Here is a 20,332-nt window from a genome sequence, read left to right as displayed (position 1 = left end):
AATTTCATTAAGGTAGTTGTTAGTGAGAGGGTGGCCTATGACACATACATGTTTCAAGAGGATGCCTGAATTTGGTGGGAAGTGATATCCCAGATCAAGATTGTGAATAACATGGATTGGGAGGAGTTCCAAATGGTATTCAATGAAAAGTGCTATAATGATGCAGTTAGGGCTGCAAAGGCAGGTGAATTTAGGAAGATGCTACAGGGAAACATGTCAGTGATAGAGTTGTTGGGAATTGTGCCCTGAAAGCATACGTAGTAGACATTGTTTTATGAAATAAATAAATAAATTGAATTCGTTATGCATATATTTTATGGAGTATATTATTCTGTGATAATATTATGTAAATATCATAAAAATTCATAAGTTCATATATGTGATCTCAACACGTATTGGTACGGGAGCATTGTGTTTGAGATAAATGAACTTGAATAGTTCGCAGTAAAATAAAGTTATGGAATTTTTAGATTAATTACTGCAAGTACGGTCCACTAGTATTATGAATACATGTGATCTAGATCCGGATCACTAGTGTGGTAGGACACTTTAGTGGATGTGCTTTATATATTAGAGAATATATAGACCTGGACCAGATATGTTTATTAATACTTAGTTAAATACCATTTCGAAATATTAATTAAATATATCAACTGATGATCATATACAAATAGATCTTAATCCTGAAGTTACTATGAACTCCTGTTTATGTTATATGAGTTCTTTGATTCACTCGTTAGAGTCTGTCAGAATGATCAGGCTAGAAACTTTTGTTTTAGGAACTCATTAATGTAGATGGTCAGGGACATAGTATACAGATATGGAATCTATGCCTTCTCGTAAGAGATTGAATAATAGTTCTCTTAAGGGTTGATTTTTGGGACTGAAAGGTTATTGAACTCAAATTCATAATTTAGTTATGAATTAACCTTCACTAGTAAAGCTAATGGTACTTAAGGAAAAAAGAGATAATTAAAAGGGTAAAATGGTAATTTTATCCCGATTAATTATGAACCATTATTAGAGGGTCAATTTGTATGCAATGATTATATCAATGGACGCTTTATAATCATAAAGTACTCAGTAAATGAAATGTCTATATTTACAACAGTGCAGTCTCATATTTATAGTGGAATAATCATGAGATTAATAAATTAAGATTATTTAATTGAAGAGTTTAATTAGTAATCTCAAATTTATTGGAGCTTGGAATTATAGGTCCATAGGTCCTCATAGTGGCTCTGTCAACACTATTCAAGGTAAGAGTTGATATGAAGGGAAAAATAGTTTAAAGACATATTTAAGAAGAAAATTGTTCTTCGGGCCAAATATAAAATTATATGATAATAGTGATTAATTAATTAATTACAAATTAGTTGTAGTTAACAAAATAAATTAATATTTAATTATTGTATAATTTTCAAAATTATACTAAATAATTAAATTAATTTCAAAATTTAATTAATTAATTATAATTTTTGAAATTATAGTAAATTAAATATTTATTTTAAAAAATAATGGATTTAATTAATTAGTATAATTAATTAAATTTCTTTATTTGAGTGGGAGATAATAATCTGATAAGTTCAAATTATATTTGAATTTAAAATATTAATATTTATTCAAATAATTAATTATATTTGATAGTTAGTTAAAAAGATATTTAATTTAAATTTGAATTTGTTATCAGGTTGTTAGATCCTATCTGACAAAATAATTTGAATAAATAATTAAATAAAATAAGAAAAATCAAATATCCCTAAAAATAAGGGCGGTACACGTGCACACACAGTGACTATGTGTGGCGTGTATTACTATTTTTTAGGGATATGATTTTTATTTTTATTTAATTAATTAATGGATAATTCAAAAAAAATAGTTTTTGGATATTTTCATTAATAAAATATATAAATTAATTTAAAAGTAAATTGTAAGTTGGTTACAGATTTATTTTTTAAATTTGAATATTTTCTTTTAAGTATGACTAATCAGAAAATATACAGATAACTAAGAGAACAAAGACAACGCAGTCTATTCGCTCTATGAAAAATAGAACGATAGTTTTCTTTCCCTGAAAAATAAAGAACCAATTCTCAGGCCTATTCTCTTGATCTAATGTGTTGAGTACATCAATTAGAATCACAAATAAACTATCCTTCATTCTCTAAGTGCCCACACACTTCTTGAGGTGTAGAGAACGCTTTGGAAGATCTTGGTGTGAGTACCTAGGAGCAACTTGGATAGGAAGATCATTCTAACTACGAAAAGATAGCAAGGACACTTGATAGACTTCAAGAGGTATGAATTCTATTCTTAACTTGCTTATGATTAATGTATGTATATTAATGGATCCACATATTGAAAGGTAGTTTAAATATGTTACAAAAATTGGTGTTGTACACTGGGCCAACCCCACCACCATTCCATTGCGTATTAGGAAACTCGTTCCTAACAAGAGTATGCACTGAGATTTGACAGATTAGCCAAGTTTGTTGCAGACTTGGTATCCATTGATGGGACAGAAAAGAAAGGTTTCTTCAGGGGCTACAACTTATGCTACCTCGGGATGTTCGCATTACCATCGTGCCTGGAGTGACAACATATGCTCAAGACGTAGAGAATAAAATCTGGTGTGAGAACGCAGCCAGGTGTAATGATCCACTAATCTAGACTATTTGGACCATTAACGAACTATACATAAAACTTACATTTTTACGAAAATACCATAATTTATTGAGTAACTTGCAAAATAAGAGTTATTTACAAAGTAAATACCAAAACGGATATGGGATCCCATTGTCTTTAAAACAAAAACATAATTTAAAATAATAAGACATTACATAATTAGTGCGGAAAATACATGTAAAAAGACATAAAACCGAAACTACATCCTCGAATCGAATAACGCTCGGCCCCTTGACTCCATTCACCATCGATACACATCCTCCAAGCGTCACGAATCTTACCGCCTCTAAGCTTATTTTCCTGCACATAAACAGAAAGGAGTGAGCCTAATGCCCAGCAAGGAAAATCTAACACAAAGTCATATACATAATTTCATAAGAAAACATAAAGACTTAACATAATACATATAACATACACTTATTATAATGGCCATTATTCTTGGGGTCCCATAGACTAAACAAGCATATGCCCATGGAGTTAGTGGGGTCCTACTAGCTAAGTAGGTCATATGCCCATAACCCATTTGGGGTCTTGTTAGCCATATGGGTCATATGCCCAAGCCTACAAACATACATACATATCATAACACATTTAATAACATAAAACATATAGATAACATAAGCACATAACATATTGATTCTAGCCTATTTTCCTTACCAAAGTTACCGGGATATAATGGACTGAGTTGGGACTTTTGGAAAACTCCTAAAACCATAAGAAAGAGTGAGTCTAAAGAAAGGAGATGAAATGAAAGAGATGGAAAGACTAAACCATAAAAACATACTTACCAACTTATATGCTTAAGAACTTGGATTCCCTAACCAAAATAAGAATGAGGTTAGGGGACTGAGTAGAAGGTTTTGAGAAAGGAAATAACATGAAATAAATGAAACAAAGTTTCGGGTTTACCTCAAAGATTTGCAAGATCAATCTAACCTCCACCGAAATACTATAGAACTCACTTCCCAAAGTGTTTGATAAGCTTATGATGTTTAAGCTTATAGTTTTTCCCAAACCAAGTGTTTACACTCTCACACTCACTTAACACTAGCAGCTTCTGAACTTAGAGCAAATGGTGAATAATGGCTGGGTACTAGGTCCTATTTATAGAGTTTGGGAATGAAAATATCTTGATTTTACTTGAATAAAAATAATGGCTTTTTAGGTGAAAATCATTTGAATAATCGTTCAGCAGAGGCTGAAGACTTATTCAAAAGATGCTGGACTGTTGAAGGAGTTTGAATGGCTGAAAGGAAATGAATTCAAAAGTATTTGAATTTAGGCTGGGGGAGGCGATATATCGCCCCCTATAGGCGATATATCGCCTGGACCATTGTTCCCGAGGCGACCGTGCATCGATTCGTGTTTTCCGTATCTACGTGCTGCGATATATCGCCCCCTATAGCTGCGATATATCGGCACACGCTGAATATTTAAACACGAAATTACACATTTTTAGCTAAGTTTGAATGGAGTAAACAGCCTTGACTAAGCCCTCAACGTACTCAAAGCTGCTGACTGACCCTATAACATTCAAACTTTACTCTTTATTAAATTAAATCCTCAAAAATACTTAATCCTTAATCACCATTCATAACATGTGCTTAAAATCCTATTGGTTGATGTCTAAACCTTATAGTATAATAAATATAATCCTTAATATCAGTCATATTAATCAAACCTTAGGTTATACTTAATATTCTTAAACTATAGATTAAACTTAGAAAATCTATAAGTACTACTATGAGTGTCCAAATAATTCCCGGTCTGAACCAAAAATCCATAGTAACAAAGATAACACTAAACATACTATAACACTACTAAACAATTAGTTAAGTAAAGTTCTTGGACTCTACACCAGGAGAGACACAAGGAGGATGTGACCATTTCTGGGTTCAGGTAGGGGGAGGCACTAGTGACCATAAAAGGAAGGCTCTGGATGCCTTTTCAGCAAGCATTTGCCTGACACTCTCCCGACATGAGGCCACGTGGTATACAGATAGGCCTTTAGGGCAGAAATGAAGGATGGAGGACATACCCAGAGTGCGCCAGGTGTAGGAGGTGCCATGTGGGAGAGTGTCAGGCAAATGCCTACTTTCTGTGTGCAATAGTGGGACACTTAAAAGAATGATTTACTGAGAGTAAGAAAGGAAAAACCAAGGAAGGTTAGAAACTCGACTCCAGCTTAAGTGTTCGCATGAACGCAGGCAGAGGTTGAGGCTAGTTCCTCAATAGTGACAGATCAACTTTCTAGTGTTGGAACCTCTTATACTATTTTAATTGATTCTAGTGCTACACACTCTTTTGTTTCTGTTAGGACTGGTGGCTGCCTCATGACTCAGAAATTGGTATTGGCGAATGAAGGATAAAAGGCTATGCATCAAGAGAAAAATTTAATGCAAGGAAAGATGAATAAAAATGACTTTGAACTTGACAGACAATAATATTTACTGAGGTGAGCAGCTCTCCAGCCTTTTAAAAAAATAGTGGTGGTGTTGTCACAACCCCTCAAGAACTCCTAGTGGGGACCTTTGAGGTTGTTGCAAGCGTGTGCTAGACGAGTAAGGGCCTCCAAACAAAGTGATAAGGTCATTTTTGTATTAATATTTTTTAAGTTTTTCTTTGCTTGGATTATGTTATGATAGAATTTTTAGTAGTTTTAACTTAATTTCATGTCTCTACAACATATTTTCTACATTGCATTTTATGATGATAAATCTGACATTTTGATGGCAAGTGTAGTTTATGAATCATAGGATGAAAAAGACTCGCTGAGACAAGATAAAAATGAAGTTTTTGAAGCATTCTAGGCTTTCGGGATTGAAATATTGAAATGGCGGTAGCGTACAAGCTTTCTAAGGTTGAGAAATGAATAAATTGAAGATAGGCCGTGGCCTATAAAATTCAGGCTGCGGCACTTTAAATGGAATTGACGTTTCAAATTTTTTTTGTTCCGGACAGGCCGCTGCCTGGGTGACCAATTTCTGCACAGATATTGTTCTAGGCCTCGGCCTGCGACGTCGTTTTCCAATTTTTAATTACTTTTTAATTAGAATTTAATTGAGACTATAAAAGATTATTAGGGTTAATTTTAGATTAGGTTTTTTATTACGGTTTAGGAGAGAAAAAGACTCAGAAAGGGCTAGAGAGAAGACTACATTACTTTTGTTCATCAATCTAGTTTCTTTTCTTCCCTTAATATCCTTAATCTTAATTATAATTATGTTTGTGATTATGATTACTATTATGGAGTAGGTTCTTTTTAGGTTAAGGGTTAATTCAAAACCCAAGACATGAATTCTTAATTGTTGATAATGACTATTATTCTTTAATTTCTCTCAATATTAAATTGTTTCTATTTTTCCAATTGAATGTTATGGATTTTGTGATTTCTTGTTAGGTGGACAACTAATTAAGGTTTTACATTGTTCAATTGTCTTCTTAGAATTACTACTCACCTAATAGTTTAGGATTCTAAGTGTATGTGATAAATTGCAATTGATAGTGATGTCAAAAGAATTATTGATTGTGATGAAAGATAGAACCTAGGTTAAATTAATTATACACTTCATTAATTTATTACCTAGATTAACTTGTCTCCATAGGACTTAATGTTTTATCTAAGTTAAATAGATCGTATGCTTCATACATTTATTGCTTAGCTAAAAGAGTTAATTATTGAGCGCTTCGCCTTGATTACTTATAATAAGGAAACTGGGATAATTCCTTGATTCAGCGTTATCTGTGGGGTTAATAGTTTAATTGAGAAATTGGAATGATATTTATTATTAGTGATTGGGAATGATTGTTGACAGTGGAGATTAGCCTTTAACTATTTCTTAATATCATAATATCAATCTTTAATTGCTTTCTAGTTTATGTTATTTAATTTTGAGTTTGAAATCTAAATCCCCCTTTTAAGTTTTAGTGTTAATTATTAAATAATAAAGTGAACGATAGTCCTCGTGGGTTCGATCTATGCTTGCTATTATACTAAAATAATTGGAAGTATTGAAAGAAAAATCATTGTTAAATTTGTTGTGGTATACGACAGCCATCAAATTTTTGGTGACGTTGCCGGGGACTATTGTTATTCTCTTTATTATTCAAATGTATTTATTTGTGACTAATTAGTTTTACTGTGGAATTGTCAGGTGTATATGTCTAGTGAAGATGATACCCAAGAAAGGTTATTTAGGCTTAAACAATATCTTGAGTTATCTTCAGCTTCTCGTTCTTCAAGGACTATCACTGATAATCCACTCTTTCAACGTCTTGCTCCACAAGTCAATCCTATTAAAGTGCCATTATCGTCTAACAACGAATCTAATTCTAACGATCCAGTTCGATCCTATAGAACAATGGCCCAGCAAAGGACATTGAAAGAGTTGGCAACGCCATATCTTGACCAACAACCACTTTGCATCCAGTATCCACCTTTGGATGTTAACTTTGAGTTGAAGTCAGGCCTCATCCACTTATTGCCTTCTTTCCATGGGCTGCCTAGTGAGGACCCAAATAAACATTTGAAGGAGTTTCATTTTGTTTGTTCTAGTATGGAACCTGCTGATATTTTCCAGCATCTAAAGTTGGAAGCATCAGGAAAGAGATCTGTGGTATGAGGCAATATACAGGAGAGTCTTTGTATGAATATTGGGAGAGATTTAAGCGGTTGTGTGCTAGTTGCCCTCATCATCAGATAAGTGAAAAACTCCTTATTCAGTACTTTTATGAAGGATTACAATCACTAGATATGAGTATGATTGATGTTGCTAGTGGGGGTGCACGAGTTGATAAGACTCCTGCTGCAGCCAGGAGCTTGATTTCTAATATGGCTGTTAATTCACAACAGTTTGGCATTCGCCAAGACCCTATTCCACCACCCAAATCAGCTAATGAAGTGAGCACCTCTAATGCTAATCAGCTGGGTCTCTAATTGGCTCAATTAACGGCAGTGGTACAATAACTAGCTTTAGGCCAACAGGTGAGGCCATGTGGAATCTGTCAGGTTGTGGGGCATGCTACTAATACTTGCCCTACTCTATTTGAGGGAGAGACTGAGGGTGTTAATGCTGTAGGAAATTTCCTTGGTCAATTACGTCAGATGTACTATGAACCCTTTTCACAAACTTATAATCTTGGCTGACGTGATCATCCAAATCTTCATTATGGGAATCAACAACAAGTTGCTCCACAATCTACACCTGCGAGACCACCTGCTTTCACTTTGCACTAGCAGTCTCAACATAATTTTGTACCTAGACCATCACAAACACCGCAAGCTACTGCACTACCAAGTGCCAAACCCTCTACTGAGGATTTAATCAATGCAATTGCTACAAATACTCTTCAGTTTCAACAAACCACCCAAGCTTCCATCAAAAGTTTGGAGAATCAGGTGGGACAATTGGCAGCATCATATAACAGGTTGGAAGCTCATCTGTCTAATAAATTACCTTCACAACCTGAGATGAATCCCAAGGAGAATGTTAGTGCAGTAACTTTGTGAAGCGGGAAGCAATATGATCCACCTAGTCCTTGAATGCCCAGTAATTTGTCATCCAAGCCACAAGTTGATAGCTCAGTAAATGAAGATGTTCCTCCAAATCCAACCAACCATACACAACTAAACCCTAAGCCTACTTTTGTCACCCCACCTCCATTCCCAAGCAGACTAAAGAAGACTAAAAAGGAAGAGGTTGACAAGGAAATTCTTGATACATTATGAAAGGTAGAAGTGAATATTCCTCTTCTTGACGCTATTAAACAAGTGTCGCACTATGCCAAGTTTTTGAAAGAGTTGTGCACTAATAAGCTTAAGTTAAGGGTAATGAAAAAGTTAGTGTGCGGGAGAATGTTTCTGCAGTTCTTCAAAAGAAGCTTCCACCAAAGTGTAAGGATCCTGGTACTTTTACTATCCCTTGCACTATTGGTAATAAAAGAATTGAGCGTTGTATGTTGGTTTTGGGAGCCTCTATAAATGTCATGCCATTCTCCATTTATGCTTCACTGAATCTCAGTCCACTCGAAGAAACAGGGGTGATTATTCAACTTGCTGATAGGTCGAATGCTTATCCCAAGGGTGTAATAGAAGATGTTTTAGTTCAAGTGAATGAATTGGTGTTTCCAGCTGATTTTTTTGTTCTTGATATGGAAGATGAATCTATTCCATGATCCACTCCAATTTTGTTGGGGAGACCAGTCATGAAAACTGTAAGAACTAAGATTGATGTGCATGACGGTACGTTGACCATGGAATTTGATGGGGAGACAATTCGATTTAATATTTTTGAGGCTATGAGGTATCCAAGTGATGTACATGCTTTTTACTCTCTTGATGTGTTAGATATCCTTTCTCAATGAGTTTTAGATTTGCATAATGAAGATTGTTTGGAGGTTGCGCTGAAAGAGCATCTTGTGTTGACTGATGATGACTTTTCTCATGAGATCATGGATGTCATAACCACACTCAATAGTGGTTTTGACAAGACTTTTAAGAAGGTTGCATTTCTGGATTTACCGATTTCTAATGAGAAATTGCAGCCATTAATTGTTCAAGCTCCTACACTTGAATTGAAGCTACTACTGGAGCATCTCAGATATGTTTACGTGGGGAAGAACGAGACACTTCCAGTTATAATTGCAAGAGATCTTAACCAAGTTCAAGAAGAAAAATTAATATGAGTACTCCAAGAATATAAAACAGCCATTGCTTGGTCTATTGCTGATATTAAGGGGATTAGCCCTTATATGTGCATGCACCAAATTTTACTTGAAGAAGGGTCTAAACCAACATTTGAGGCACAATGGAGATTAAATCCACCTATGATGGAGGTTGTAAAAAAGGAGATACTGAAGCTCCTTAGTGTGGGTATACCCAATTTCAGACAGTCGATGGGTGAGTCCAGTTCAGGTAGTGCCAAAAAAGTTTGGAATCACAATGGAAAAGAATGACGAAAACGAGCTGGTGCCAAAAAGAATGCAAACCGGGTGGCGAGTTTGTATAGAATACCGAAAGTTGAATGTGGCAACTTGTAAAGATCACTTTCCATTACCTTTTATTGATCAGATGCTTCAGAGGTTAGCAGGTCTTCCTTATTATTGTTTTCTTGACGGTTATTCAGGATATAATCAGATTGTTATTGCTCCTGAAGATCAAGAGAAGACCACCTTCACATGCCCTTTTGGTACATTCGCTTTCAGACGTATGTTGTTTGGGTTATGTAATGCTCCTGCCACTTTCAGCGATGTATGATGAGCATTTTTTCATAATATATTGAAAACATCATTAAGGTTTTTATGGATGATTTTAGTGTTTATGGTGACTCATTTGGTTGCTGCCTTTATAATCTCACTTTGGTACTCCAGCAGTGTATTGAAACTAACCTTGTGCTTAATTGGGAAAAATGTCATTTTATGGTAAACCAAGGTATAGTTTTGGGTCATGTGATTTTAGTCAAGGGAATAGCGGTTGATAAGGCAATGATTGATTTAGTTCGTTCTCTACCATCTCTGACTAGTGTGAAAGAAGTGAGATCATTCCTTGGGCATGCAGAGATTTATCAAGGATTTCTCTAAAATTTCCACTTTACTATGCAACCTTCTTCAAAAAGATGTAAAGTTCGAGTTTAATGAAAAGTTTTTAGTGGCTTTCAATTTATTAAAAGAGTCTTTGACTACAGCTCCTATAATTCAGCCACCCAATTGGGAGCTACCTTTTGAACTCATGTGTGATGCAAGTGACTATGCCGTGGGTGTTGTTCTTAAGCAGTGAGTTGACAAACTTCCTCATGTTATATACTATGCTTCTTGCACTCTTAATGATGCTCAACTTAATTATTCCACCACTGAAAAAGAGCTCTTGGTGGTCATTTTTGCCTTGGAAAGTTTCGGTCATACTTGATTCGAACTAAAGTGATTGTTTATACTGATCATGTTGCTCTTCGCTATCTATTGGCAAAGAAAGAAGCCAAGCCTTAGCTGATTTGGTGGATTCTACTTCTTCAAGAGTTTTATTTGGAGATAAAAGATAAAACAGGTTCTGAGAATTTGGTGGCGGACCACTTGAGCCGTCTTATTCGGGATGAAGATAATTGGCCCATAGAAGAAAATTTTCCGGATGAGCAACTCCTCGTCGTGCAAGAAGTTATTCCTTGGTATGCCGACATTGTAAACTTCCTTGCTTCAAAGGAGTTACCAAGTGATCTCACACAAGCACAACGGAATAAGATCATGCATGATGCTCGCCACTACATATGGGATGAACCTTATCTTTGGAAGCATTGTACAAATCAAATCATTCGAAGGTGTGTACTTGAATCTGAATTCCGTTCCATCCTTGCTTTTTGTCATGCTTATGCTTATGGTGGACACTTTTGACCTAAGAGGACAACTCGTAAGATATTTGACAGCGGTTCTTATTTGCCCACAATTTTCAAAGATTCTTATGCTTATTGTAAGGCATGTGATCGTTGTCAATGAGTTGGTAACATAACGACCAAGAATCAAATGCCTAAAACTCCTATTTTAATTCTTGAGATTTTTTATGTTTGGGGTATGGATTTCATGGGACCGTTCCCATCCTCTTTCAGCTATGAATATATTCTTTTGGCAGTGGACTACGTGTCTAAATGGGTGGAAGCAATTGCTACTAGAACGGATAATTCTAAAACAGTGGTGGATTTCATTCGCTCCAACATTTTTGTGCGCTTCGGTACACCCAAGGCCATACTTAGTGACCGCAGCACTCATTTTTGTAACAAGAGTATAGAAGCATTGTTTCGACGCTATAGTGTAACTCACAAGGTGACAGTTTCTTATCATCCATAAGCCAACGGGCAAGCGGAGGTGTCTACGTGAAATCAAATTGATTCTTGAGAAGACCGTAATAAGGCTTGATGATTACTTGTGGGCTTATTGTACGCATATAAAACACCTCTCAGCATGTCACCGTATCAATTGGTGTATGGGAAGCCTTGCCATCTACTGCTAGAGCTAAAGCATAAGGCTTGGTGGGCTATAAAGAAGTGTAACATGGACATGGTTGCTGTAGGATAACAACGAATGCTTCAATTGCATGAGTTAGAAGAAATACATAATGAAGCATATGAGAGCTCGAGAATCTACAAGGAGAAACCCAAAGCTTTTCATGATAAACATATTCTTCAAAAGAGTTTTGTGGAAGGTCAGAAAGTTCTCATGTATCACTCTCACCTTAAACTTTTTCCTGGGAAGTTGAAATCTCTCTGGTTAGGTCCGTTCACTGTCACCAAGGATTTTCCTAATGGAGCGGTTAAAGTTGTAAGTCCAAGTATCAGAAAGTCATTCAAGGTGAATGGTCAGAGATTAAAGTCATATTACGAATCAATGGAGAAAGAACAAGCTATTGTGATTCACCTCATTGACCCGGTATATGTTGATGAATGAAGCATTAAGTCGAGCTAGTGACGATAAACTTAGCTACTTTGTAAATTAGTTTATTTTCATTATTATTTATTTTATTTTATTTATTTAAATTGAACATTATGTTTTTTTTTTTTTGAGGTAATTTTAGTTTAATTTTTGTAATTAGAAACGTTAAAATCGTGAAAAAAATGGAAAAAAATGAAAAAGTATGAAGAAAAAAAAGGGACTCAGACCGCGACACACTTTTCCTAGGTTGCGGCCCTTTTACGAAAAAAAGAGGAAAAAAGCTTCAGGAGAGTTCGCAAGCCGCGACACACATTTTACAAGCCGCGGCCTGCGAACAGTATTTCTAACAAAAAAGACTTTGCAGGTCGCGACACGTCTTTCCTAGGTCGCGGCCCTTTTCCAGAATAAAGCTTCAGCTGCAATGCAGGCCACGACACACATTTCCTAGGCTGCGACACATGAAAGCTTTTTTAGAAAAAAAAGGGGCAAAGCTTCGGGCATGTTCGCGGGCCGTGACCCGAATTTTGCAGGCCATGGCCCATGAACGGTTTATTTTAGAAAATTTTGAAAACACATTAAATTTCATTCTTCATTTTTCTTTAACAAAAAACTATTATTCCCTTTTCTTTTCTTCCACATTGTTCTCATCACCGAATCCGTACACCAATTTCTCCATTTTCCCTTGTTTTCTTCATTCTTTTTCCATCAGCATCATTCTAATTCCTTCTAATCCGAAAATCACCCCACATCTCCACCCCTATTCCCTATTCCCCCATACTTATCCGAAAATTCCTACATCCCATTTTATTTTCTGCATTTCTTATACATTTCACACATACATTTAAATGAGGTTTACATTCACATTCAATACTCTCATCAAGTAGGTTTTTCTTTGATCAATTTTTCAATTGTGAAGAGTATTTGTTTTGTCAATTTAACAATTGAAATGTGGTGGATTTTGGAAGCATTTGTGTGGTTATTTATGTTGGTAAACAATGTCTCTTGCATTAATTTGTTTATTAATTCATGCACATTATGATTTTTTTTGGGAAGTTTTACTTTATGGTGTATAAGTTGTTGGAGTTGGTATTTTTCTGTACTCTATGTGTTTGATAAAAAGTTTGAGGGGAATGAATTAAAGGGCTGGTGTCTGAGTGTTCTTGGTGTATGTTGGAAGTGGTTGTGTATGATTAGTATGGATGCATTGTGTCATTTTGACACTGGACTTGTGACATTTAAACTTTCTTTTTGGCATGGTTCTAGGTTTGTCATTAAGGTGATTTTCTCTTAATCTTTTGGTGACTAACAATGGTGTTTTTGGGTTATTGTTCTTCATTTTTCTAATTTTTGGACAGCCATGGATCCAAAGACAAATAGAAATCAAGCTTCCTCATCGACGCCAATTCCCTATGATCCCCAAAGGTTTGTGTCCACCGAAGCCTATGAGAGTTACATGAATGCCATTGCTCATGACAAGGTGTGGGTCCCTGAACGAGGATTTGATCTCCACATACATCATGATCAACCGTTCCTAATGCATCAAATTGACTCTCAGGGTTGGGAAAAATTGTGCGCACATCCCGAACCTGGCATTGGTCCTATTATTCGTGAATTTTATGCCAATTCGGTGGCTCATGAGAACTACAAAGTTAAGGTGAGAGGTGTGAAAGTGTCATTCAAAGTGTCTGATATTAATAGCTACTACGAGCTACCCCACTTTCAACGTGATGAATATGGTTCTGTTAAAGATAATTTTAATCATCGGGTTATCATTGATGAGATTACAATGTCGGGTGTTGTATGGACCTTATATAGTAATGGGGCTCCTTGCTACATCAAAGCCACTTATCTGGATAGCAATACAAAAGCTTGGCAACGGTTCATGGGGGAAAAATTAATGTCGATAGCCCAACTTGGTCACGTTGATATTCACGAGGCAAGTCTCCTTTATGCTATTCTCACTGACAAAATAATTAATGTGGGGAAAATTATTCATGGGTCCATCATCCGAAGTATGAGCCAAGTAACGACTGGATTTTATGTTCGTTCATTGATCATTGCGTTATGCAAGAAGGCGGGTGTTCCTTGGGATGAATCTGAAGACAATGTGCATCCATTGCGCATTATTGATCACAATACCCTTGATCGATTGAAGAGAAAAACTGTTGCTCAAGCTAATGATCAAGCCCAATCTTCTATTCCGACACTTGTTGCTCCTCTAAATGATAGTAGAAGAACCACTCAACAACGTTTGTAAGCTTTGGAGTGAGAGGTTTATCATGGACGACTTGATATTCGGGCCAATACTCAACATATCTTAGCTCACAACCAGAGGATTGTGGAATATGCGAGCTATCAAGATATCTATTATAGGATGGATCAGGCTCACTTGAATGTGGATATGTCTGGATATCCACCTGCTCCTACTTGGTTGCAGGCATACCCACCACCGATTAACATGCCCATTGTGCCATATCAAACCCATGCTGATGAAGATGCTGCTGGCGCTACATATATGGATATTCCTGTGGAGTAACTTGTTTTCAGGGAGCTTTCCTTTTCTTATCTTTTCACTTTATTTTCTATTTTCCTAAGTCCATTAAGGACAATGTACTGTTTAAGTGTGGTGGAAGGAAGGAAAAAAAAACTGTTTTACATTGGTTATTTTCTGTTTTGTTATGTCTTTGTTAAGTTTCTATTATTTTTGTTTTATTTAGTGTCTGTTAGTGTCGGTCTTTAATTTTAGTTCAGTTGTGTCGGTCTTGTTGAAAACATTGGTCGATGATGAAACTATGAATTTTTCTTAAAGTGGTGTTAAACAATGAGGAATTTTGTATGATTTGTGTGCTTGATTCCTATGTGAATTGCTATTTTGATTTATGTTGTTTTTCACTCTATGCATAATTGAATTCACCACTTAAATGTATTGGAAAAGATTTATGCTTATTGAAAAAAAAATATATATTTGAAGTTCAAACCACTCTAGTAATCATTGATCAATTGTTTGAGGCAAAATCATAAGTACACATGATTACGAAGATGATTAAGGTAGTTCTTTGGATCGTTTGAGCCGCTCAAGCCAACCTATTATATGATAATCCCTAGTTTCCCATGTTTGAGCCATGGCAACTGTTTCTTTTCTTCTATGAACTGAAATTTTTGACCCTATACCTCCTTGAAAATATTTCTTTTTGTAACCCATTGCACCATGGTTATATATATATGATTTTTGATCTTGTGGGATGGTTTGTTAAAAAAAAAGGGGAAATACTTATGGGTTATTTGTTTGGTTGTAATTTGTGTATGATCTCTATTTCTCTCCTTGGAATATTATGAAAAAACAAACAAAAAACAAAAGAAAAAAATGATTTCCAATGACAAAAAAATTCTTATATGCAAATTTTGCAAAAGTATAAGTGTGGGGGAAATAGTGAGATCATTATGGAAAGAAGAGGAAGAAAAAAATAGGTATTTCTTGAATTGTATGGGAAAATTTGGGGCAAGTTCAAAGAATGAAATTGATGTATGCTATGGTGTGATTTGAGCTTCAATGTATCTTTCTCAACTACCCTTAACCTTAGCCTTACATTATAAGCCTATAAAGACCTTTTGATTTTTGATCATTGTGTGTTTATATTAGTGGAGAATGATTGGTTAATGTCTATGGAGTGGATGCTTTTTATTGAAAAACATTTTGGTATATAGGGACTGATTTAAAAGAAAATGATTTGGCAAGTAAGGATTAAATTTGATGCATTTGAGTTGGTGTTGTGATTAAGTGCTTAGTAAATTATTTTTGAAAATCAAATGGTGAATTACATATGGAGTTGAAATTCTAAAGAGTATGAAAATCTGATTTGTTTTGGCATTACTTATTTGTGTGATTCTCAAAGGCATTCAAGCTTTTGACAAGTCCTTTGTTTAGTGAGTCTAGATTAGTTTGTATTATTTTTATTTCTAGTATTGTTATTTTAGTGTTTTGCTAAGGGACTAGCAAAATTCAAGTGTGGGGGAATTTGATAAGGTCATTTTTGTATTAATATTTGTTAAGTTTTTCTATGCTTGGATTGTGTTATGATAGCATTTTTAGTAGTTTTAACTTAATTTCATGTCTCTACAACATATTTTCTACATTGCATTTTATGATGATAAATCTGACATTTTGATGGAAAGTGTAGTTTATGAATCATACATTGAAAAAGACTCGCTGAGATAAGGTAAAAATGAAAATTTTGAAGCATTCTAGGCTTTCTGGATTGAAATTTTGAAGTGGCGGCAGTGTACAAGCTTTTGAAGGTTGAGAAATGAATAAATTGAAGATAGGTTGCGGCATATAAAATCAGGGCGTGACACTTTAAATGGAATTGGTGTTTCAGATTTTTTTTGTTCCAGGCTGGCCGCTGCCCAGTCTTTCCAGGCTGCTGCCTACTATGAAGAAAAGTGAGTTGGGTCGCTACCCAGTTTTTTCAGGCCGCTGCCTGTGTGACCAATTTCTGCACAGATGTTGTTCTAGGTCGCGGCACGCATTTTCCAGGCCGTGGCCTGCGATGTTATTTTCTTATTTTTAATTAGAATTTTATTAAGACTATAGAAGATTATCAGGGTTAATTTTAGATTAGATTTTTTTATTACGGTTTAGGAGAGAAAAAGACTCAGAAGGGGCTGGAGAGAAGACTACAAGACTACATTACTTTTGTTCATCAATCTAGTTTCTTTTCTTTCCTTAATCTCTTTAATCTTAATTATAATTATGTTTGTGATTATGATTAATATTATGGAGTAGGTTCTTTTTAGGTTAAGGGTTAATTCAAAACCCAAGACATGAATTATCAATTGTTGATAATGACTATTATTCTTTAATTTCTCTCAATATTAAATTGTTTCTATTTTTCCAATTTAATGTTATGGATTTTGTGATTTCTTGTTAGGTGGCCAACTAATTAAGGTTTTACATTGTTCAATTGTCATCTTAGAATTACTACTCACCTAATAGTTTAGGATTCTAAGTGTATGTGATAAATTGTAATTGATAGTGATGTCAAAAGAATTATTGATTGTGATGAAAGATAGAACCTAGGTTAAATGAATTATATGCTTCATTAATTTATTGCCTAGATTAACTTGTCTTCATAGGAATTAATGCTTTATCTAAGTTAAATAGACTGTATGCTTCATAGATTTATTGCTTAGCTAGAAGAGTTAATTATTGAGCGCTTCGCCTTGATTACTTATAATAAGGAAACTGGGATAATTGCATGCTTCAGCGTTATCTGCTGGGTTAATAGTTTAATTGAGAAATTGGAATGATATTTATTATTAGTGATTGGGAATGATTGTTGACAGTGGAGATTAACCTTTAACTGTTTCTTAATATCGTAATATCAATCTTTAATTGCTTTCTAGTTTATGCTATTTAATTTTGAGTTTGAAATCTAAATCCCCCTTTTAAGTTTTAGTGTTAATTATTGAATAATAAAGTGAACGATAGTCCTCGTGGGTTCAATCTGTGCTTGCTATTATACTAAAATAATTGGAAGTATTGAAAGAAAAATCATTGTCAAATTTGTTGTGGTACACGACAGCGATCACAAAGGTTGACACCAGAGGCACCAGCCTCTTTGTCAACAACGAATTCACGTTTGTGGGGAGATATGGTAAATTTTTGGGAAAGTTTGGTGTGTGGGTTAGACCGAACTTCTTACTAGACTGGGAGCTTTCCCAGAAGTAGGAGGAAAAGGAGTGGTCAAGGTTGGGAGAGCTGGAGGTGCACCTAGCACCGGAAAGGCTGGCAAAGGGGCTTCCACCAAAGGCACAGTGGCAGAGCCTGAGGAGACAGCAGGTGGGCCTGAGACTGCAGGTGCAGTCTCATTCTTTTTGTCTATTTTCGAAGCCTGGATGGTATTCGAAGACACTCGACTTCATTTTGAGCCTTTCAAGGCAGGAGGTTGGCTAAGGGTGTTTTCGATATCAGAATCCATCTCATTGCAAAAGAGAAGGAAACACAAGTATTCAATCACATTTATTTGAAACATGAATGTAGCATTAGAAAAGAAACCTAATTTAAGGGTTCACCCTGATTTCAACTCGAAGTCCACGAAATCCCTATGTCCTCTCAAGATATCTCGATAATATTAGGACAAGACTTTTGACCTCAAAACATGGAAAGACAACTCAGATAGATCTTGCCACTCATTCGAGCAACACTATAGTCCTATGCCTTCCCATACTTCATTAATCTATACATAGTTTGGGTATCGGCAAGCCAACTATCATCCCTATGTACTTTAAAATATACCCCTGACTAGGTCATAAAGTTATTTGGGGGGTTCTTAAAGGAAACTAGTACATTGGGTTCTCGTTCAAGAAGAGTGGGAGACCAGTTAGACATATCAAGGACTACTTTACCTCCATAAGATAGGCCAAGAGAGGCCCCATCCTAAGCCTTGTTCCCCGTGCATGAGGGTTCATTAGGGGAAGGAATGGAAGCTCTTGAGCTCGAACCCACTTTCCTTTTCTTTGAAAGTTGTTTGGAAGTGGGAATTTGGACATCCTCCCATCTCACATATTTTTGAGTCCCATCATCATTTTTAGACTCACCCTCACTGAGAAGACCGCATAAGCAGCGCTTATCCTCGTGAAGGAGGTAGTTGAGAGGCCACTTTCTTTATGGAAGCTTCAGGATCGCTTCCCTATGATCCACCATATCATTAGTGGGCTTCGGGCAGTCAAAGTTTGCTGGACAAACAATTTGGATGAGCAATCTAGCTCAAAAAAAAAAATTGAAGCGTTGAAAGCACTAAGGATGAAAACTTACGAAGTCTCTAGAAGGAGTAGAACTTGGAAGGCTCAAGTCCATTTTTCAAGAAGAACTATGTCTAGTATGGTATATCCTTGAGCTGTCTTCTTTCTCAGGGGTAGCTCGACAAATAATAGAAGCCATCCCCACCTTGAGCTCGGGTAGGGTTGCTTTTCAGGAAAAAGAGATCTAAGATCTCATATGTCGATGGCCCCTCCCATGACATCTAGGACTTGGTATGAATTAGCTTGTAGTTGGAATGGGGACATACCGATCCAATAGGTAAACTGTCAGAAATAGTAATTCAAGGAAAAAAGTGCCATAGTTCACATATGGTCGTGACTCCAGGGTTAGAGTTTGTAATTCCTTTTCTAGTTATCCTCACCCGGAGCATAGCTACTCTTATCGAGAGGCCCGGGAGCTCGACAAACTAAGTCAGGTGACAATTTCAGGCCATGGCAATCCAGGAGGTCCGAAATTTGTCTTGTGGATTTAATAGAACTCTTGTAATGGTCATCCTCAAAAAATTCACTCTCTGAGGCAAGAATGGATGATATTTATGGGGTTGATGGTTTAAGGGGTTGGCTCGAAGAACTCTCCATGGTCTCGAAGGAGAGTTCATTTGGGTGGTAGGCAATGGTCACTATAAAGGTGGCATCCAAAGGAAATGGAAGAATCTCAAGGTTGTGGAACCATGATTTGATGTTTAAAGTGAGCACGTGTGTCTTCACGTTCGAGATACTCTTCGTTCTCTCGTATCAATCATTGGTTTTGAGTAAAATGAGATTCGACTCAAGGTGAAGGAGGATGATAAGGAATGGCAAGGTCAGCCCCCCACCGATTCTTCGAAGACTGCTTCATCTAACAAGAAAGGAAAAGGTGATGGCCCATTATTTAGAAAGATATGAAAAATGAAATATCTTGAAAATTCGAGGTTAGATAAGATCTAAATAACGGGATAGAATTTTCAAGTAATTCGGGCAGAATCTAGCTTGAAGTATCAAGATTGAACCCACCTAGAGTGGTTGATTAAACTTCCAATTTAGGCTATCCTGATTTTCTAGGAAGAAATTTGTAGTTACCCAAAATGGGGTTATATCAGTTTATGTGCATTAAAACCCTATTCTAAAACCCTATTTTGTGTACTACATGATACCTATAGTCTATCCCTTTACAATTCAGAACACTACAATTTTTACCCTAAAAAAATGCCTATATTCTCACAACTTACTCATTCAGACAGATCAAATACCCATTTTTCTACATATCTTCAAGAGAAGAAAAGAAAAGAAAACTCATGCATGGAATTGCATAAACGATTTTATGTGAAACAAAGTGTAGAAGACTTACACAAAGTTGATCGAGGAAACAAGAAATGTGTCAACTGGAAGATCGAGAACAAGGAGGATCACGTGGAATCAAATGAGTGAGGATTACTTG

At 35.8% G+C, this 20,332-nt stretch overlaps 1 protein-coding gene and 1 non-coding gene across 2 annotated transcripts; one reads left to right on the top strand and one right to left on the bottom strand.

Moving 5' to 3' along the window:
* Positions 1-7,279: 7,279 nt before the first annotated feature.
* On the bottom strand, positions 7,280-7,386 carry LOC133781175 (small nucleolar RNA R71). Its single transcript, XR_009869968.1, has one exon. It is a non-coding gene; the product is annotated as a small nucleolar RNA R71 (small nucleolar RNA).
* Positions 7,387-11,748: 4,362 nt separating this feature from the next.
* Positions 11,749-12,111, top strand: LOC133779995 (uncharacterized). The gene has a single exon (XM_062219884.1). The coding sequence runs from the start codon at positions 11,749-11,751 to the stop codon at positions 12,109-12,111; it is 363 nt and encodes a 120-aa protein (XP_062075868.1).
* Positions 12,112-20,332: the final 8,221 nt, after the last annotated feature.

The sequence above is a fragment of the Humulus lupulus genome, chromosome 5 (genome assembly GCF_963169125.1).
Source record: "Humulus lupulus chromosome 5, drHumLupu1.1, whole genome shotgun sequence".
Lineage (NCBI taxonomy): Eukaryota > Viridiplantae > Streptophyta > Magnoliopsida > Rosales > Cannabaceae > Humulus > Humulus lupulus.
The sequence above is the reverse complement of the archived record's forward strand: the minus strand, read 5'-3'. Positions and strand labels throughout refer to the sequence as shown.